The sequence below is a fragment of the Bufo bufo genome, chromosome 3 (genome assembly GCF_905171765.1).
Source record: "Bufo bufo chromosome 3, aBufBuf1.1, whole genome shotgun sequence".
NCBI lineage: Eukaryota > Metazoa > Chordata > Amphibia > Anura > Bufonidae > Bufo > Bufo bufo.
The window spans coordinates 649,499,320-649,522,003 of record NC_053391.1 but is presented as its reverse complement, the minus strand read 5'-3'; the positions used below and the strand labels follow the sequence as shown (position 1 = coordinate 649,522,003).

General features: G+C 44.3%; 1 protein-coding gene across 1 annotated transcript in view; it reads left to right on the top strand.

The window, feature by feature from the left end:
• Nucleotides 1-22,684, top strand: part of RDX (radixin) — a 107,560-nt gene that overhangs the window by 55,443 nt on the left and 29,433 nt on the right. The window contains exons 3-8 of the mRNA XM_040426260.1: nt 6,516-6,599; nt 8,242-8,337; nt 10,761-11,035; nt 12,852-12,935; nt 15,844-15,990; nt 19,075-19,171. Coding sequence (XP_040282194.1) covers nt 6,516-6,599; nt 8,242-8,337; nt 10,761-11,035; nt 12,852-12,935; nt 15,844-15,990; nt 19,075-19,171 — 783 coding nt within the window. The remainder of the gene's footprint in view (nt 1-6,515; nt 6,600-8,241; nt 8,338-10,760; nt 11,036-12,851; nt 12,936-15,843; nt 15,991-19,074; nt 19,172-22,684) is intronic.

Below are 22,684 nucleotides of genomic sequence, written 5' to 3'. Positions count from 1 at the left end.
GTTTGTCATCCGCGTCCGTGATCCGTGTTTCCAGTCCGTCCAAAAAATATGACCTGTCCTATTTTTTTCACGGACAACGGTTCGCAGACCCATTCAAGTCAATGGGTCTGTGAAAAAACACGGAGGCACGCAAGATTGTCATCCGCGTCCGTGATCTGTGTCAGTTTTTTCTTATTTTCAAGGCTTGACTTAGATTATTATTTTTTTTTTACTTTTCATGTCTGGTGATCCTCCAAAAATCAAGGAAGACACACGGGAAAAAAAAAAACGGAAACGGAACCCCGTTTTGCGGACCGTGAAAAAATACTGTTGTGTGCATGAGGCCTTATATTAAGGACATCCCAGCCATATACCTTGGGGCAGGTCTAGCGAGCCACTTTTATGGCATAAAAAAGGTAGCAAATTCTGACTCTTATCTTCTGATACCATATGAGCTCGAGTCCTCCAGAGAGGGAGCTGCTTGTACAGAGTATCTCTCCCTGTTCGTAGAGCGGGATCTCAAGTCCTGGACTTCCCTATCGGGGCATATACCCAGGTCATCGTAATGTGACGGTGGACAGGCGGCAGTGAATGGGAGGAAGCTTTGAGCAGGTCCATGTTTATCCATTGGTTAAAGGGTAACGTCCTTCCTGGACTCACCGCCTATAAATAATCATTCTCACTAAACAAATGACTAACACCTTGTAAAATCACCAAGTGGATAAGCTGGCGGTGCCGAGGCTATTTCTGTCACTCGCTCAAATCCCTTTGCTTTGTGTCAGTAGTACGGTTCCTGTCAGCGCTGAGAACGTTCTGGACAAAAGTTTTTTTTAAAGGCTTTAACTCCTTCTTGACGCAGCAGTTTTCCCATTTTTGCATTTTCATTTTTTACTTCCAGACTTACCAGAGCCGTAACTTTATTTTTTTTTTTTTATTTATTTATTTTTTTTTAATAGGACAAGGAGATGGAATTGGGGGGGAAAAAAGCATTCCTTAGGGTACTTTCACACTCCTACCTAGGGGCTCAATACCGGGAAAAAACTGATCAGTTTTAGTCTACATGCATACGACCATATGTGTTTTGCGGTCCACAAAAAAAATAAACGGATGACATCAATCTTCTTTTTTTTGCCTAAAACGGACAAGAATAGGACAGGTTATATTTTTTTTTGCGGAGCTACGGAACGGACATACGGATGCGGGATAGCACACGGTGTGCTGTCCGCATTTTTGGCAGACGCATTGAAATAAATTGGTCTCCACCCTATCCGCAAAAAAAAACAAAAAACGGAACGTACACTGAAACAACGTTCGTGTGCATGTAGCTTTATCCTTATGCGTTCTGAATGGAGAGCAATCCATTCAGGATGTCTTCAGTTCAGTCACTGTACAGTTTTTGGACTGAGAAAATACCGCAGCATACTGCAGTATTTTCTCTGTCCAAAATTCCGGAACACTTGCCGGCATTATTTTCCATTGAAATGCATTAATGCCGGATCGGCCTCAAGTGTTCTTGAAAAACGGATCCGGTTTTGCGGTCTGCTCAGGCCTTTAAAAATGTGAAAAAGATAAATACTGGATCCGTTTTTCCGGATGACAACTGGAGAGACGGATCCGGTATTGCAATGCATTTGTGAGACGGATCTGCATTTTTTTCTTTATTTTTTTTTCTTCACCATGCTGGATAGCTATTTATACATTTTAGGGCTCTTTCACACCTGCGTTCTTTTCTTCCGGCATAGAGTTCCGTCGTCGGGGCTCTATGCCGGAAGAATCCTGATCAGTTTTATCCTAATGCATTCTGAATGGAGAGAAATCCGTTCAGGATGCATCAGGATGTCTTCAGTTCCGGAACGGAACGTTTTTTGGCCGGAGAAAATACCGCAGCACGCTGCGCTTTTTGCTCCGGCCAAAAATCCTGAAGACTTGCCGCAAGGCCGGATCCGGAATTAATGCCCATTGAAAGGCATTGATCCGGATCTGGCCTTAAGCTAAACGTCGTTTCGGCACATTGCCGGACTCGACATTTAGCTTTTTCAGAGTGGTTACCATGGCTGCCGGGATGCTAAAGTCCTGGCAGCCATGATAAAGTGTAGCGGGGAGCGGGGGAGCAGCATACTTACCGTCCGTGCGGCTCCCCGGGCGCTCCAGAGTGACGTCAGGGCGCCCTAAGCGCATGGATCACGTCATCCATGCGCATGGGGCGCTCTGACGTCATTCTGGAGCGCCCCGGGAGCAGCACGGACTGTAAGTATACCGCTCCCCGCTCCTACTATGGCAGCCAGGACTTTAATAGCGTCCTGGCTGCCATAGTAACACTGAACGCATTTTGAAGACGGCTCCGTCTTCAAATGCTTTCAGTACACTTGCGCTTTTCCGTATCCGGCGTGTAATTCCGGCAAGTGGAGTACACGCCGGATCCGGACAACGCAAGTGTGAAAGAGGCCTTAATAGTTCAGGTGTTTTGGGATTTGGCAATACCTATGATGTTTGTTTCTTTATTTTTAATATGAGGAAATGAGAGATACATTTTTTTTTTTTTTATATATTTATATTATTTTTTTAACCTTACCCTTCCCCCCCCTCCTTCTCTGATATTTATATATTTTAAAGCCCGTTAGCAGCCACGCACATGTGCGACTGTTTGCTCCATTCATTTCAGGAAGGCTAAAGGGGGTACGGGGTCCCCGTTCTCATGATCAGTGGAGGTCCCGGCATTAGGACCCCCACCAATCTAATAGTTATCCCCCATCTTGTGAAGGATAGGAGTTAGGGTGCATTCACACGTCAGTATTTTTAGCTTTCCAGATAAACGTTCCTGTTTTTTGCGGATCCGAAAATCTGGATGACATGAGGATGCTTTTAGCATGTCATCCGCATTTTTGACGGATCCATTGACTAGAATGGGATGATGGAACGCAAAATCGGACAAATAGGACAGGGTATATTTTTTTTTCCAGGATCCGAATAACGGAACCCACGGAACGGAATCACGAAATCGGAGAGCACCATGAGTGCTGTCCGATTATTTGCGGATTCCATTGAAAATGAATGGATCCGCATAACGTTCCGTTTTTTAATCGGAACGGATGCGGAACACCAAAACGGACGTGTGAATGGACCCTAAGACTTGCCGCATCTTTTGGTAGTCTGTGTGCCAGAAAAGCAAATTTTGCATTTGTGCCATAATTTGTACACTGCCATAAATTATAGTAAATTTGATGGGCCACTGAAGGGCCCACTCACTCGAATGGTATAAAACTGTAACAAGCCATACATTTTTGTACAAAACCAGATTGTGCCAAAACATGTGACTTTATTCTACACCAGAAAAGTGGTCACGTAATAAATTGCCTCTTATATCTTTTCTGCATAAAACTGTTTAGGGGAAAAGGAAAAATGAGCCAGTCGGGTTATATATTTTTTTTTATACAGGGGTATGAGAAAATTGGGTTTGCTAAACTGAAGATCTCCTTAAAGGGGTTTGTCCTACAAAAATATTCTACAGTTTTCAAACCAGCCCCTGGATCTGAATACTTTTGTAATTGCGGGTAGTTAAAAATTTATGGATGAAATATGGTACCGTGGCTCTGACCCCTTGTATCAACTAGGTATGGTGCACACCCCTTACGACCTACCCCTGGTCGAAATATAGCGGAAATAACAAGTGAGTGAATTGGTAGGGGGCACTCAACTATCTGGTACCAGATGGACAAGGATGTAGCGGACAAGATTCTGGCATATAGTATTTATTAGGATAAAAATATGATGCTGTGGTGCACTTCAGTGGGTCGCTAATACAGACAAAACATGGAGGACAATAGATACAATGGATAAAATGTAACAATGAAATACACAATATGGCGCCAAAATAAATGGTAGAATGAAAAGCTAAATATAAACGCTCCTAATGATCGGTGATAAATAATGAGAACCTGATCGTTGGAGCTCTGTAGACTCTTGATTGGGACATAGGAGTCCGTGAAACAAAAGACTTGATTATCGTTCGTTTGCAATATTCAGATGATCAAGATATACAAATAAATCAGATATCTCTTGGGTGAGATAGGGTGCTGTATATCAGAGGTGGTTAGTGCAGCATTATTTCCTATATACTATTGAGATATGAGATATAATGTACAATGGATAGTAACTGGAAAACGGCATTTGCATCAGTACGTAAACCATATGTACTTTACCCCTCCTGAAGACGTTTGGTCGGTAGTGGTTCACTTAGATAGTCCAGTCGGCGTGCGATCAGACGCCCGCTGTGTGTCTAGGACCTTCCGCCTTGTTCCACGTGATTCACCAGGTCATGTGATGGGAATAGATCCACGTGATCGGAGGGGTGAGTTTAGGAGGCCGGACTGCCTCAGATGTGGTCACTGCTTAAGGCGCGCGCCTGTTAACTTGAAAGTGAAGCGAAAATGATAATATTTATATCCACAGATGCATTAGTGTGGAATCCATTGAATAGTAATAGCTGCTGAAACCAAACGCTGAAAACCGTCTGACCACTGAGGAAGGGGCAAGTTCAGACCCTGAAACGCGTTTGGTTTCAGCAGCTATTACTATTCAATGGATTCCACACTAATGCATCTGTGGATATAAATATTATCATTTTCGCTTCACTTTCAAGTTAACAGGCGCGCGCCTTAAGCAGTGACCTCATCTGAGGCAGTCCGGCCTCCTAAACTCACCCCTCCGATCACGTGGATCTATTCCCATCACATGACCTGGTGAATCACGTGGAACAAGGCGGAAGGTCCTAGACACACAGCCGGCGTCTGATCGCAAAAATAAAATAATAAAAATGTATCATAACCAGTGAGCTTTTCAATAAAATGTATCTGTATAGCGCCACCTGCTGTTTTATAATTTTTTTTTTTTTTTTCTCATTTCTTTGGCTCACTGAGATGGTCGCACATGCTCAGTTTCATCCTTCAGCTAACTGCCTCCTGAGCTGTGATAGGGAGAGCATGGACACGCCCCCTTAGCTGCAGTAGATAAGACACGCCCCTTGAGCTTCCAGCTTTAAAGAGAACCTGTCACCTGGACTTCATCTATCTAAATAATCATTCCAAAATCTTTAGTGCGTCTCCCCAATCACAAATATCTTAGTTACATTTAAATCTGCCGCCTGTATAACTATTAAATCATTTATTTATTTCCCGCCACATATGTAAATGCGCTCAAGAGTCATATCTTACTACTAGCAGCCGCAAGGAGTCATATCTTTCGGGAGTCACGTTCCTGTACTCCGCCTTGAAAAGGCCCAGGGTTCAGAAATCTCGGGCATGCGCAGTAATTACAAACCTGAAAACGAGGCTGCGTTTGTTTTGGAACGCAACGACATTTACGTTGAACCCAGCGTAACAGTTGATCGCAGTGAGGTGGGAACTCTCGTGCCGGATGTACTATGGCTGAGGAACAGGATTGTTGGGGACTTTCTAGGGTGTTGTGGCGTGAGGGGGAGGATACAGAAAAGGAAACGATATGATTGGTTACAGAAAAATTCAGGAGAGGGCATGCGCGAGACTTAGGAAGAAAGAACGAGAACTAATGCAGGTTATTTGCATAAGGGGGCGGGGAATAGGCGCTGACGTGGCTGTGAAAACGAAAGTGGTATTATGATGAGGCTAAAGGCGGGAAAGCGTTCAGGGGGGCGAAATATTGGGAACTAGGGCGGGCTGTTACAATTATGGACTCATCAATTGAAAGAGTAAGAGAAGAAAAGTTTTAAGGTAACTTTACTTTTATATGTATAAACAGGGTGACAGGTTCCCTTTACGATAAATCCAGCAGAGCAATTAATGGGGAGATCTCTGGATCCATGGGAGGTACAGGGCTGGTTCCAGCTTTGTTAGAAAAATTTTCATGTACTATAGGATGTCTGATTTTCGTCTTTTACATTAGTCATGATACAACCCCCTTTAAGAGAAACTGGATGACCACCCCTGTAGGGGCTCTTACGGTGGTCATATTGGTTGTCATTTAGCTTTCCCAGGAAGAGTTTGTCATAAGCACTAGATATGTAGCAGGTAAACAGTATGTTAGTGCCGCAGTCTCCTTTAGTAGCTTTAGGTCTGGTGCGGGGATGAACTAAACTTTTGGGATTTGTGAAGTCCGTCTACCTATACCCGTGTTCTGTGCACTCCTTCTGTAGTCAGGCAGATATTTGCAGCTTGTAGCTGTTCCTGAGCGGCATACGGACCTCAAAGCTACACCCGTTCTGGTTTCACCCGGTGCTGCTGCTGAACAGCCCCACAGCACCGAGCACATGCTGTGAGCGGGTGGTTCTCGGTGACAGATCCCAATTTCATGTGACAACTGATTATGCCGCATCAATCACACCCTGTCATTTCCCTTGTCTGCAAGCGGCAGAGTCCTGGTGTGGACACGACAGGAGCTTGTTCATGGGGACCTGAAGGCATCAGTGTCTGGTCCCTTTCTCTGCCTCTGGCTGATACATTCCTCTCATTATTCATGGCTGACCTGTATCAACTGAAATTCATCTCTTTTCTTTCTATTTAAAGATCAATGTACGGGTCACCACCATGGACGCCGAGCTGGAGTTTGCCATCCAGCCGAATACAACTGGGAAACAGCTCTTCGACCAGGTAAGCTGGATGCACACGCCGCCATTCAGTGACTCTTTAACCTGAGCTGGGTTTGAGAGCCATGCTGCCTCCAGGCAGACGGACGTCTCAGTAATTATGGGGATGTCGGTCTGAGAGATTTTAATTTTACAAGGGTTTGTTTCCGAACTACAAGACAAAGCCCTGCTGTTCTCAGATTGTAGGTTTCTGTTAGTTTAGTGCAATCATGACAATAACAGATTCTAAAGATTGTATGTAGGTCTGATAATGACCAGATGCAGTCGTCCTATTCGCTGACTACAATAAGACGTTCCACTTCTGGTTGGTGCAGTTATTGGTCCCTATAAGCCTAGCACCAGTCACACATAGAGTGGAGAGGTCCGTATTTCATTTGCGCCGCCCCCCCCTTCCCCCAAAAAAATAATTCACTGGAGATTCTAAGTTAGACAGGTGCGCAGCCCATTTTTATGGGGTTGCTTCATGTCCTACAATTAGCTGATCATTTGGAATCTGGTTGGTAGGTCCTGATGGACAGCTGTCATGTCTGGGATGCTGCACACGTCCACAGTCGGCAGCCATTGTTAACCTATTACCTATTAAGAGATAACCTGAGTGGACATCTCGGCATAGACATTGATGACATCCTGGTAGAACATTTTACTAGGGGTAGAGGTCCAAGCATTATGACCCTCATTGATTCCTAAAACTAGGTGTCAGTGGCGGTAATGTAAACTCTTGGTGGTCGAGGGCAGTCAAATAGCTAAATTTGAGATTCCTGGTGGGGGTGCTGCATGTCTGAGGTCCAGCTGGTAATTCGCCTCTCCAGGTACCAGTGTGGTTGTGGCTGTAACGGGGAGCCGAACCCTGATATTTAGCAGTACTGATCCTAGAGTTGAGTGCAGGCAGGGGATACAGAAGAAGGAGCAGCTGTCGGCTGCATGGTTCTTTCTATGATTGGGCGGAGTGATTCAGGTGTGCTCTGTCCGATCATCCAGGAGCTCGGAGAGTCTCAGCTGGACCAGACGCCCTCTGAGTAGGGACAGTTTCTGAGACGTGAACTCAAGCATAGCACGTCTTGGAGGGAACATTGATTGTGAAACTACAACTCTCAGCTGCAAGCTGTCAGCATCCTGGGAGTTGTAGCAAGACGTTGGAGTCCACTGCTGTCAGGTCTAAGATGCAGCAGATAGAATATCAATTCATGTGTATAAGTACCGCGTCGATTATGATTATGAATTTTGACTCCTGGTGTTAATTAGAAAAGTTATTTTAAAATGAACACCGATATCTTTAGATTGAATGCCGCCCCCCTGGTCATATGGATGTCCTCTGAGGCAGTGTTCCTCAACTCCAGTCCTCAGGGCCCACCTACCGGTCAGGATTTGAGAATATCCCACAGAATAAACACCTGTGGTAAGTCCTGATGCACTGACACTAATTATATCAACTGCTGAATGCTAAGGAAATCCTGAAAACATGTCAGTCAGGTGGGCCCCGAGGACTGGAGTTGAGGAACCCTGCTCTGAGACATTCTTAGGTTAATTAACATCCTGTGAGGCCCTAATTTTTGAACCTTCACTTTATTATATTTCTATTGCTGCCTTCCTGTTTAGTGTGTGTATCTGATTCTTCTCGTGCTCATCCTTTTTATGTTCCTTTCCAGGTGGTGAAAACTGTGGGTCTACGAGAGGTTTGGTTCTTTGGGCTGCAGTACGTGGACAGCAAGGGTTACTCTACATGGCTGAAGCTCAATAAAAAGGTTTGTTCGCCTCTTCAGTTCCTTTTTATCTGTCTAACCCTTTGTTCTGAAATGTCCTTTCATTCAGAGCGTTCGGTCTTCGTTACTTTTTTTTTTTTTCCATTTCAAGTGTAATAGATTTATTTTTGGAGCAGCAGCAGGTGGGCACATGTGAGGCGTTGGTAACCTGGCTGCTCACAATGTATTTTCGGATCTGTAGTAAGAAAACCAAATGCTACTAATGTGACCTGATAATTTGGTGTTACACCTAAGTATGGATTTAAAACTTTGAAAGAGCCTCGTACGTGCATATCTCATTATCTATAACATTGTTGGTCATCAAAGGTACGGGATGAAGGCAGAACAATTATACAGGTTGTAGACCCCTGTATGTTATCTATCAGCACCAGTAGAGAATCCTGTTAGAAACTGTTCAGCCCCCTAAAATGTTAGAAACTGTTCAGCCCCCTAAAATGGGACCACTACCCGACCGTGCCACTCCTGTCATTTCTAAATGTATTCTTAGTAGCCCAAGCAAATGTCTCATTTTAATGGGGGAAAAAAGCCTCATGCCTGCATAGAAATTGCCCATTTGCAGTCAAGGCGGTGTAGATGCTGGACTGTCAGGTCACCCTGAAATCCTACACTTGTGCAGTCTTCTACTTCAGTGCATGTGCAGTGATGCAGAGTATAGGTGTCCTGGCTTCAGATGCACAGGAAACTGGGGGCGTGCACTGAAAGTAGAAGGATTTCTTCTGGGCATGCATTGACAGCTTGTCCTGACAGTCCAGCATCTCCACCTCCTTGACTGCAATATAGGCAATTTCCGTGCAGGCGACTTTATTAATTTATTTTTGTCAAAGGAGGAGCAGCTCGGCCTCATTCAAGTGAATGGGGCTGAGCTGTGATACCAAGCACAACCACTATACAATGTACAACACTGTGCTTGGTTAGCAAGGAGAAGGCAGCGGCACTCGCAGGAGCACCTGTGCCTTCTCAAAACAGCTGATCGCGGGGGTGTCGGACCCCCACAGAGCAGATACTGATGACCTATCCAGAGGTTAGGTCATCAGTAAAAAGAAAATCTCAGAAAACCCTTGTGTAATGGTCATATGATGGTGGTTTGGGGGAGCAAAAAGCTTCTGCAGGTTCCCTTTAATCTTGCACTCCAGTATAAATTAGTGGCCTCCATTCATGTCATATGTATAGCGCCATAGGAAGGGTGCTTGAAACGTGGCCAATCCATGTAATTAACACATCACGGGGGTGATGGAATATGCAACTTTAATGTGCACCATATGCAACTTTAAAGGGTTATCTAAATGTAAAAAAAAAGACCTGACAATCTCTTTCTAACAAAGCGAGAACCAGTCCTGTACCTCACATGGGTCCAGAGATCTCCACATTCATTGTTCCAGTTGGTCTGCTAGATTTATATCAATAAAGGGGGGGGGGGGGGGGGCGCGTGTCCTGCTAGGGGGCGTGTCCTTTCTCATGGAGCGCTCTCCCTATCACAGCTCAGAAGGCAGTTCAAGGATAGAACCGAGCTTGTGTGTCCACCGCAGTAAGGTGGTCAGAGAAATAAGAAAAGAAAGCAAACAGCAGGTGGCGCTATACAGATACATTGTATTGAATAGCTCATTGCCTAAACTATTAGGCAATTACAAAAGTATTCAGATGCAGATGCTGGTTTGAAAACTGCTAAATATTTTTCATGCGACATCCGCTTTTAAGTGGCCCTTGCCTTGAATGTCTTCCTCCAAATACACAATTCTAATTAATATAGTTGTAATAGATGTGAATGAGTGGAGTGAATTCTGCCAAACCCTTGTGGGCACTTGTTCAGTGCCAGTTTCACCTTGAGATGGTTGCTGGGGACCAACGTAAGAGGCTGTGGTTGTAAGACACTATCTTTAGTAGCCAGCCTGTCTCACCATACCACGTCATTGTCCATTTCCTACCTTCAGTTTGAGAGCCTCATAAAGTCATGCAAACCTGGGTATAACAGTTGTTACACAAGTTCCCCTAATGGTAACTGAAAAAAGCAAAACATTAAAGTGGTTATCAAAGTTAATTTTATTGATGACAGGTCATCAATATCCGATCGGTGGGGGTCCGACACTGACATCCCCACTGATCAGCTGTTTGAAGAGGAGGTGCCCTCCACGCAGCCTTCCCTTCATTGTTTACCTGCTCGCACCTTATGATGTCTGATTTTAATTTTTTATAATCATTTTATAATAATCATCTCCTTCACTGGCCTCTGCGATGCTTGCACCAATGTTTACAAACCAGCTTATTGTAGGTGGGACTGCAGCTCTGTGACGAGGAACTGATAAGACCGTATGAGATCCACCTTACACAGGGCTCCTCTACGGGCAAACGTTATTGTAAGATCCCACTTGCTAAGAATTTCTTATGACGACCTGAACTTGGTTTTTCAGGTGACTCAGCAGGATGTCCGAAAAGAAAACCCTCTGCAATTTAAGTTCCGCGCCAAGTTTTTCCCAGAGGATGTTTCCGAAGAATTAATTCAGGAGATAACCCAGAGACTGTTCTTTCTGCAAGTTAAAGAAGCAATATTAAATGATGAAATCTACTGTCCCCCCGAGACGGCGGTCCTGCTGGGATCCTATGCTGTGCAGTCAAAGTATGGCGATTACAGCAAAGATGCCCACAAGCCGGGTTACCTGGCCAATGACCGCCTGCTGCCTCAACGGTAAGTGAGGGGAAGCGCCAACCTACATAATGCTGTCACCGGAAGCCGCCATTTACTACCATTCTTGTAAAGAATGGGATGGCCTGGCATTTTTCTTGCCCTGGAGTATCGATTCCCATGTTTTCAGAGAATGGACCTCAAATGGAATCTGTAAATAAATGTCCTCCTTCTGCCAAATAAGTGCTTTGTGCTGCGAACAATAACTTGAAGTAACTAGCACAGATATGAAAGTGCAGTCGGTGAACCAGTTTAGCTGCAAAGATGTCATTCCCTCCCTTTGTCCCTTTATTATTTTCCTTTCCTTTTAGTTTGTTTTTTCCGCTGTTGCATTATAACTGCTTTTTTTTTTTTTTTATTATTTTTGTTTACAAGGAGCCTTTCAGATTCTGAAAATGCAGTCTTTTATCTTGTAATAGACCATTTGCATATATAGTTGTATAGTATTAAAGGAACAGAAAAACTTAAAAGTAAGCAGGAGATAATCTTGCCCTCACTCTTTCATTTTGAGGGATTTTCTGCAAGATTCTGTAACGGGTAGAAATCCTCCAGAGAATACAGAATAGGTCATCAGTATCTGATCAGTGGGGGTCCGACCACCGCAAGCACCCCACCAGTCAGCTGTTTGAGAAGGCACCAGTGCTCTCAGTAGCGCTGCTGACTTCTTGCAGCTTTCCCTAGGCCATGTGATGTCCTGTTCATCGGTCACATGGCCTAGGTGCAGCACAGCTCCCCAGCCGTTATCCAATGTACGGCGCTATGCCTGAAGGCCATGGTGCTATTGAGAGCCAGGTGACTGTCCCCCACTAATCAGATACTTATGACCTATCCAAAGGATAGGTCATCGGTCTATGTCTGTGAAAACCCCTTTAAGCCATCATTTTTGGGGTTGAACTTGAAATTGAAAAATGTTATCACTTACCCATATAGATATTGCTTTCAGAAGTATTCAGCTCTGGTAATAGGTGGGTGGGAGAACTTTCTTACTGGGGCTTAGCCCAGAGGATGGATTTTCAGTCTTTTTGTTCTACTGTAGACAGGGCAGAGGTGAGGCTCCTGCTGCAGCCAGTTATCTTACAGCCAGATACAGGACAGGGAGAAGAGGGATATGGCTGGGCTACTGGCATACATAGAGAAGATTTATTTCGTGAAATTGGCAGGGTGGCAGACTAACACAACTTACTCACATTTTTGGCGCAAGTGGTGTTATAGGTACAAACACAGTGTTAGCAACTTTTTTTTTTATGCCAGAAAACTGGTGTGGAGGGAATAAATTCCCCCTGTGAGTTCATGCATGACAGCTGTGAACCTGACGTAATTGGGGGACCCCCACCTGCACTTTACATTGAGCCAGGACTGGATCAGGAGGTAAATAGAATTCTGCAAACTTGCTGTAGAGGTCCCCAAAGATTACAGCAGATCTCTGGGGGTCCCAGCAGCGTGGCACCTTGTGATCAACTTATCGTTGCGGTACCTTTTTAACAAACTTCAAAGGGGTCTGAATACCTGTGCATTGATAAAATGTGCTAGTTGGAAGTAAAACATCATTTTTGGGGGTTTAAAAAAAATATATACAAAAATTATCCATGTCCATAGATATTTTTTTTTTCTTAAATATCCTGCACTGTATCGGTGGTGGAGAACTTTTTCTTGCTGGAGCAGATCAGTCGCTGTACTTACCTATGCATAAATGATATACTTTTACATTGACTTATATCGCCATGCCCTCTACTTGAACTCTGCTAACATTTGTCCTCCAGTTATTTATTGCTATAAAGAATGCTCCCCCTTTTATCATTGTTTAATTTAATATCTTCAGGGTTTTGGAACAACATAAATTGACGAAAGAACAATGGGAAGAAAGAATACAAACCTGGCACGAAGAACACAGGAGCATGTTGAGGTACTGCACCCAGATCACCCGTTTTACTGTGTGTATATTTGTAACCAGGTTCTGAATCTTTCTATACAATGTGCGATTCCTTCTTTGTACCTGGATACAGGTTCTGTGAGACATCGGCCTGTGGGCAGCATATTATTCAGGAGGAGCTGAGCAGATTGATGTATAGCTTTTGTGGGAAAAGATTCGGTATAGCTTGTAATTTATTCATTAGAATTTCTATGTTTAGAAGCCCAATGGGTGGTCCTGTCAGTGATTGACAGACTTCCCTGTGCAGAGATGGCTGTCCAACAATACCGCCCACTGGACTTCTAAGCATAGAAAGACCAGAGACATAAACTAATGAAATGCAAGTTTTAAGGAATCTTTTCCTGCAAAACTATATATTTATCTGCTCATAGATAGGACTGCATGTACAATGTGCCATTCACTTTAACCCTTGAAGTCCGGTCTCCAAACACGGCGCCCGTTCGCGTCTGCAGCGGGCACCATAGCCGCCGTGTTTCTGCTATTTTAAATGGCAGAGACCCGCGGCACATGTATGTGATCAGCCATAAGGCTGATCGCATACATTTTACCTTTCAGATGCTGTGGTCAAATGTTACAACGGCATCTGCGCAGTCCAGAAGTGGAAGTCGCACACTTCCGCTCCGGTAACAGCGTTCCCCGGCTGAGATCGGGGAAACCTGTTAGATTGATCTAATAGGCTAAAGCCTCAAGCAGGCTTTGGTGCCTATTAGATGACTACCAATACAAGCCACTAGGTGGCAGCATTGTATTGGTATAGTGCAGTGATGGTGAACCTTTTAGAGACCGAGTGCCCAAAACTGCAACCAAATACCCACTTATTTATCGTAAAGTGCCGACACGGCAATTTAACCTAAATACCAATATAATATATCTTTCATGTCCTTTATCATTTATCTATAATAGATTAATAGCCTACATTTAATGCGCTGCCTGTGCTGTTTATAGTGTGTCCTGGGGATGATGAATGGCAGGAAAAGTCTAAAAGCATATTGCTATGCCCATAGACTTTTTCCAGGGCGTGGGTGCCCACATAGAGGGCTCTGTGTGCTGCCTCTGGCACCTGTGCCCATAGGTTCGCCATCACTGGTATAGTGCAAATGAAGTGTTCAATGGTGTCTATATAGACACCCTCAATGAACACAATAGGCAATCTATGATTGCCAGTTATTGTCACCCAAGGTGACTAAACAAAAGTAAAAAAAAGTTTTTGCAAATATATAAAAAAAAAATTCAAATCACCCCCCTTTCCTTAAAGATAAAATACGTAAACAATAAAAACAATAAACCTCATGGGCATCGCCTCATGCAAAATGCCAATACCTATAAAAATATAACAATATTAATGGCATACGGCAAATGGCGTAACGGGGGGGGGGGGGGGGGGGGAATAAACAGCTAATTTGTCATTTTTGTCACTTCAACTACCCAATAAATTATTTTTAATAAAGTGATCAAAAAGTCGCACACACTTCAAATTGGTATCGCTGAAAAGAACAGGTCGTCACACAGCCCCGTACACATAGCTACAAAAAAGTTATAGGGGTCAGAATATGGTTAAAAATTATACAAGTGTGGTATCGTTGTAACCGTACTGACCTGGACAATAAAGATAACAGGTCAATTTTACCGCATAGTGTACAGTGTAAATTTTTTAAAATAAAAATAAACCCCATTTGGAATTTTTTTCCCCCCGCTTCCTACTACATGGTATGCAACTGTAAAATGGTGCCATTAGAAAAGTACAACTTGTCCTGCAATAAATAATCCCTCCATACGGCTATGTGAATGAAAAAATAAAAATGTTAGGACTATGGGAAGGGGGGAGTGAAAAACGAGAAAACTTAAAAAATGGAAAATCCCAGGGTCCTTAAGGGGTTAAGGTGGCCATACACATTAGACTAATGTCTACATGCAGGGATCAGCAAACCTTCGGCATTCCTGCTGCTGTGAAACTACAATTCCCAGCATGCACACTTTCTTGGCTGTTCATATAACTCCCATGGAAGTGAAATGAGGATTCTGGGAGTTGTAGTTTGAGAACAGCTGGAGTGCCGGAGGTTAATGATCCCTGGTGTACAGAATCGGCTGAACTATCTAATGTGTATTACATGTTGATGTGACATGGCTTAGTTTTAGTTTTTGCCGGACAGTGGGGGAGATTTTATAAAAACTGTAAAGAAAAACTGACTTGGTATCGACCAATCGTATTCAGCTTAATTGTTAGGAGCAACTTTAATAAATGAAAGGAGGAATCTGGCTGCCATGGTCAGCTAAGGCAGTTTTCCTTTGCACCAGTTTTGATAAATTTCCCCAAGATTGGCCTTACTTATGAAAACTGTCTTGCAGAAAGTCTCTTTGATGCCCTCAGTAACCAATCCTTTTTCTTGAGCAGTTGAAGAAATTAAAGCTGAGCTGTGATTACTAGTTGCTATGGGAAACAGACTATTTTACTTTTAGACAGTTCTGATAAGTAATGCCTAGTGGGGGAGATTCATTATCTTCCTAATCCTTTTGGTATAAAAAATAAAACAACGTTGTTGCAATCAACGTGTTTGTAACTTTTTAAACGCCACTGCAACAACATCTTGTCACAAGTGGCGTCCCCACTTACCAAAAAAGGGGTGTGGTGGGGGAGGGGCAGGCCAGACACATTTGTTGTCTTTTACGCCAGCAACTCCGAGCTCTGTTTTCTAATTTGTTTCCTTATCCTGGGTTCCTCTCCATTATGAGTGCACTCTCAACAGTCCTCTTAATATATTGCACTGCAATCTGAGGCCAGCGGCAGCAGAACCTTTCTATGTAGTGCTTGTAGGGACTTGACAGATTCCCATGGAGTTTCAGAAGTTTGTATAAATGGAATCTTATCTCTTTGTCTCTGCAGGGAAGACTCTATGATGGAATACCTGAAGATTGCCCAGGATCTGGAGATGTACGGTGTCAATTACTTTGAAATAAAAAATAAAAAAGGAACTGAACTTTGGCTTGGTGTGGACGCATTAGGTCTTAATATTTATGAACATGATGACAAGTAAGTGTGGTGTTTTTACTTTGCTTCTGGCATGCAAGTCTGTACATGTGAGGCCTAGTGACACCTTTGAGTACATGTGCCTATTGAAATTATCTACATGAACAGTATGGGTCCTCCTGACAGGTTTTGGGGGAGATGAGGCTCAGGCAGATGGGGTTCAACAGCCCAATCCTTTTGTTTTAGGGGCAGCTTTCTGCTATCTCCCTGGTTTGCTCAACGGGACTTAGCTTGCATGAGTTTGGAAGGGGGGTTAGGAGAGGGAGCTGTTTGGCTGACATATAATATGGCCAGCATTGCTGTGTATATTTCAATGCAGAGCCACAGTCCTCATTGCGGCACCTGAGGGGTTAATTGTGCGGATCACAGCCCCCTGTAAGAGATCGGGTGCTGCCAGGCAGCAGGGGGCAGTTATGTGCACAGTTCTTAGTACACTGCTCAAAAAAATAAAGGTAACACAAAAATAACACATCCTAGATCTGAATTAATTAAATATTCTTCTGAAATACTTTGTTCTTTACATAGTTGAATGTGCTGACAACAAAATCACACAAAAATAAAAAAATGGAAATCAAATTTTTCAACCCTTGGAGGTCTGGATTTGGTGTCACACTCAAAATTAAAATGGAAAAACACACTACAGGCTGATCCAACTTTGATGTAATGTCCTTAAAACAAGTCAAAATGAGGCTCAGTAGTGTGTGTGGCCTCCACGTGCCTGTATGACCTCCCTACAACGCCTGTGCATGCTCCTGATGAGGTGGCGGACGGTCTCCTGAGGGATCTCTTCCCAGACCTGGACTAAAGCATCTGCCAACTCCTGGACAGTCTGTGGTGCAACGTGACGTTGGTGGATAGAGCGAGACATGATGTCCCAGATGTGCTCAATTGGATTCAGGTCTGGGGAAAGGGCGGGCCATTCCATAGCATCAATGCCTTCGTCTTGCAGCAACTGCTGTCACACTCCAGCCACATGAGGTCTAGCATTGTCTTGCATTAGGAGGAACCCAGGGCCAACCGCACCAGCATATGGTCTCACAAGGGGTCTGAGGATCTCTTCTCGGTACCTAATGGCAGTCAGGCTACCTCTGGCGAGCACATGGAGGGCTGTGCGGCCCTCCAAAGAAATGCCACCCCACACCATTACTGACCCAATGCCAAACCGGTCATGCTGGAGGATGTTGCAGGCAGCAGAACGTTCTCCACGGTGTCTCCAGACTCTGTCACGTCTGTCACATGTGCTCAGTGTGAACCTGCTTTCATCTGTGAAGAGCACAGGGTGCCAGTGGCAAATTTGCCAATCTTGGTGTTCTCTGGCAAATGCCAAACGTCCTACACAGTGTTGGGCCGTAAGCCCAACCCCCACCTGTGGACGTCGGGCCCTCATATCACCCTCATGGAGTCTGTTTCTGACCGTTTGAGCAGACACATGCACATTTGTGGCCTGCTGGAGGTCATTTTGCAGGGCTCTGGCAGTGCTCCTTCTGTTCCTCCTTGCACAAAGGCGGAGGTAGCGGTCCTGCTGCTGGGTTGTTGCCCTCCTACGGCCTCCTCCACGTCTCCTGATGTACTGGCCTGTCTCCTGGTAGCGCCTCCATGCTCTGGACACTACGCTGACAGACACAGCAAACCTTCTTGCCACAGCTTGCATTGATGTGCCATCCTGGATAAGCTGCACTACCTGAGCCACTTGTGTGGGTTGTAGACTCCGTCTCATGCTACCACTAGAGAGAAAGCACCGCCAGCATTCAAAAGTGACCAAAACATCAGCCAGGAAGCATAGGAACTGAGAAGTGGTCTGTGGTCACCACCTGCAGAACCACTCCTTTATTGGGGGTGTCTTGCTAATTGCCTATAATTTCCACCTGTTGTCTATCCCATTTGCACAACAGCATGTGAAATTGATTGTCACTCAGTGTTGCTTCCTAAGTGGACAGTTTGATTTCACAGAAGTGTGATTGACTTGGAGTTACATTGTGTTGTGTAAGTGTTCCCTTATTTTTTTTGAGCAGGGTTATATTCTAACTTGAAGCGTCCCCATCACTATGGAACGCCTCTGTGTTAGAATATACTGTCGGTTCTGAGTTTCACAATCTAACTCAAATCCGATGGTATATTCTAACAGAGGTGTTCCCATGGTGATGGGGATGCTTCAAGTTAAATATTACCATCGGATTGGAGAAAACTCAGATCCGTCCGTGGATCCTCCATAAATCAAAAAACCCACAGAAGAAAAAGCGGACCGGAACTACGGCACCCGTTTTTGCGGACCGCAAAAAAAAAAGGTCGTGTGCATGAGGCCTTATGGAAAGTAAAATGTAACCTTTTATAGAATCTGATGTTAAACGGTTTTCCAGGATTTTAGATATTGATGACCTATGTAACCGAAGTCATCCACATAAGATCAGTAAGGGTCTGACACCTGGCACTCCCACCGATCAGCTGTTTGGGCAGGTGGAGGAAACCTAGAAAGTGGACGGAGCTAGAAGAAGGCGGCTCAGTCGACTGTAGTGTCCAATCCACCATACTGCAGCTCCGCTTCCATTCAAGTAAATAGCAGTTTGCTGGTGTGAGAAGCTACACAGTAAACAGAGGCTTCTTTATCTGGCTCCATCCACTGTATAGTTTCCGATGGATGCCTGATTGGCGGAGGTGTCTGATAATGATCTATTCTGAGAATAGGTCATCAATATCTAAAACTCCTTTTAAAAAAAATGAATTTTTTTTATCTCCCTGCAAGTAGAACATAGGAACTCACAGAGAATATAAATATAAATATAAATATAAATATATATATATATATATATATATATATATATATATATATATTTCACAGATTTTCTATGCTGGAATGAAAGTGTCCAAAAGACACATTCACAGATTTTGGCCTTTAACTCCCCTGTTTTTATTTTTATTTTTATTGAAATGCTTGACAGGTCGGCTGCTATCGCACATTTACAATTCCCTTTACCCACCTGTTTCTGTGTAATTTACTTGGCTTCATGTTCCCTGTTATTTTTCTGGGCAGCCACGGAAATGTTATGTCATATTGCAGTAAATATCTCCTTTTCTTTCCTTTTTTCTTAGGTTGACACCGAAAATTGGATTTCCTTGGAGCGAAATCAGAAACATCTCATTTAACGACAAAAAGTTTGTTATAAAACCAATCGACAAAAAGGCTCCGGTAAGAGCTGCTGTTGTGGAACTTTTATCATTGCTAACACTTTTGTTACACAGCGCGGCGGTGATTAATCTGCCAGCGCTGGGTGTTTCAGGACATCTTGTTCCCTTTTCATCCTCTGCTTATTAAGTCTGCTGTGGTGCATTGAATGACTGTCACATAAAAAATGTATGCGAAATTGTATTCTTCAGCCTGTCTAGATATAACATAAGGAAGAGAGATGGTAAATGCAGAATAAGACCCCATTCACACTACCTATTCATTTCAATAGGGCCACAAAAAAATGCAGACAGCACATTGTGTGCTGTCCGTTCTGTAGCTTGCAAAAAAGATAGAACATGTCCTATTATCTGTTTTGCGGACAAGGACAGGCATTGTTACAATGGATCCGGGGCAAAAAGGATGCAGCACTGACGTCATCCATATGTTTTGCAGACCGCAAAATACATGCAGTCATGTGAATGTACCCTAATTCAGTGATTCCTCTGCTTCATAACCAGAAAAGTCCCAAACTGCATTTAAAGAAAAAAAATTAAAAATGTATAGCCTGAGTTCATTGAGATCCTAAAAATAAAGTTCATGTCTTTATAAAAAATTTTTTTAATATTGATATTTGACACAACATATAACCGCTACAGCTGGCGATTGACTGCAGTGGTCATATGTCGTGTCAATTCATCATCGCTGGAATTGGGTGAACAGAGACTGACGGGGGGCCTGTTGAAGGGCTGCATGACTTGGTAAAGTGAGTATTACTACTTTTATTATTTTGTAGCATTTAAAGTTTATAGAAAATGTTATGTGACTGGAAGGCACCTTTCAATAAAGGATTTCAAGGCAAGCTATAGAGAGACACTTCATGGTAGTGTAAAAAATGCTTCACATACAATAAAATTAAAGGGCTTATCCAGGTATAATTTTTTTTCTCTTTCGCCTATGACGGCACCCCTGGAGAGACTGCCTCCACCTTCTCAGGACAGGAAACCAGAATCTGAACAGCCTTTTAAAAGAGGGACCATCCCTCTCCTTCCAGTTCTGTTTCCTGTCCTAAGGGACCGGTAAGAATCGGATCCACTGGTTAAGAGTTAACATGGAGCTGCGGGGGCCCCCGCTATGTAATGGTGTGAGGAGGGTTACCCTGTGCCGCATAAGCCTCCTTTAGGAGCTGCTGCAGAAGACTGGGTTCCCTTCTCTCTCCTTCTCCTTTCCGTTCTCCTTCCTGTGGCCTGGGGGGTTCGCCCTTTCTCGGCTTCTGCGGCCATATTTGGCCGCCTACCCGCATTATAGAATCCTTTACTTCCGGGTTGCTTTGGTGGGAGGAAGCTGACGCTGCAGATCGGAAGGGGGGGGGGGGGGGGCGGCATGTGCGTACCGAGGAGAGGACCTCCAGAACAAAAAGAAGCTACATTCTGCCTGGGCAAAACCCCTATGCCAGTGTGTGTTAAAGCAAGTTAATGGAGGAGGATTAGGCTCCGTCTCTGATGGGCAGCATTAAACAGATGATCCGTGAAGAAGTCAGAGAGGCTTGATTAAAAGCCGCCCCAGTACTTTTGCGACTAAAGATTCCCGCTTCAGTGACAGTGATGTACTTTCTGGTTTGGAAGAAGAATGGTTGTCATCAAATGAGTCCTCTGAGGTTGAGTCTGCAGGGAAGCCACTGTTTCATGTTGAGAACACTAGCTCCCTAGTCAATGGATGATCAAAATCCAACGCAGTCAGTCCAGGACTCTGTTTGAAGGTTTAGGTCCCAGAAGAAAGGTGTTTAATGTGCATAAAAAGATTCAAGAGGTTATTGCCAGAGAGTGGAAGAAACCTGATGGGACGTTTTTGTTCCTTCTTCTGTGAAGCGGAAATATCCTTTTGATGAGGAGATATCCACTCCTTGGGATAGTTCCCCAAAGCTTGACGCTCCGATGGCAAAGATGTCCAGAAAAACAGCACTTCCTTTTGAAGATATGTGTTCGCTTAAGGAACCAATGGAAAAAAGAGCAGAGGTTTATTTAAAAAATAATTGGGAAGCCTCTGCGGTGACTTTTAAACATGCTATTACCGCTACTTCGGTTGCTAGGTCCCTAAAAGTGTGGATGGGGGAATTAGAGGCTCACATTACTGGAGGTACCCCTAGGGAGCAGTTACTTAATTCTTTTAATACTATAAATAATGCTTTTATATTTTTTAGCCAATGCTTCTGCAGACTCTTCAAGATTTTCCGCTGGAGCTTCTGCCTTATCTAACTCTGCCCGTAGAGCAATTTGGCTAAAGGGCTGCAATGGGGATGCTAGTTCCAAGGCTAAGCTTTGTGCTATTCCTTGTCAAGGTGAATTTTTATTTGGGCCGGTCCTTGACCATTTTCCTTGACCAAAGCCTCAGACGAGAAAAAAGGCAAGGACGCAGAGGCAGTTTACAGGAGCTGCTAGGAAGTCTAAGGGGATTAATTTTTCCAGGTCTGATGCCTCAAAAAAGCAGTCCCAATGACGCTGGGACCCCAGTTGGAGGTAGTCTGTCTCTCTTTTCTCATCAGTGGCAGAAGATCTCCATCAGCCGTTGGATAAATTCTGTAAAAAGGGAGGGCTTAAAACTAAAGTTTCAATGTATTCCAGGAGAGAGATTTGTGATTGCTTTGTGTTATCTGAACGGTAATCTGTAGTCAGCCATCATCTCAGAGGTTTTTTCCCTATTGGAGAAAAAGGTGTTGGTAAAGGTTCCAGAGCAGGAAGTGACCAAAGGGGTTTTACTCAACCCTTTTAGGTTTTCCTGGCTTGGCAGGATGTCGATAGCAACCCGCTGGGTGCTTCCAAAATCTCAGGAGCTTCTGTCTCGGGGTCCTATCTTTCACCCAGAGGTGAAGAATCTGCACCCGACTGCCTGGTTGTTGAAAGGGAGATTTTAATGAAGAGGTATCTCTGAGGATGTGGTTAACACTGTTGGCCAGTCGTAAGAAGGTCACTTCTGATACAGGGCTCCAGATGGCGACCAAAATGGTCGCCAATGCGACTTAGAATTTACAAATGGCGACAAGACTTTTTAGTCTTGTCGCCATTTGTGACTAGACCCGCCGCCGCAGCTCTGCTCAATACAGCGGCGGGGCACAGGAGCTGATCGTTCTCAGCAGCGCAGTGGAGGAGTCTCTCCCTCCCCCCTGTGCTGCTGCTGCCTCCGCCAATAAGAGACGGGAGGAGGAGGAGGGGAGGGGCTGTGGCCACTCCTCCACCAATGAAGAAAACTGACCTGTAATACAAATACAGGAGGCGGGTGCCGGAATCAAATAGCCGACACCCGACCTTTGTGACAGGGAGCTGCGATCAGCGGCAGTTGAGTTAACCCTTCAGGTGCGGTACCTGAGGGGTTAACTGCCGCTGATCGCAGCTCCCTGTCACAAAGCTCGGGTGTCGGCTATTTGATTCCGCCTCCAGTATTTGTAAAACATTGGTGGCACAGTGCGCCCCCCCCCAACACCCCAGTATAAGAAACATTGGAGGCTCAGTGGGAAGTGCCAATGAGGGTTAAAAAAAATTT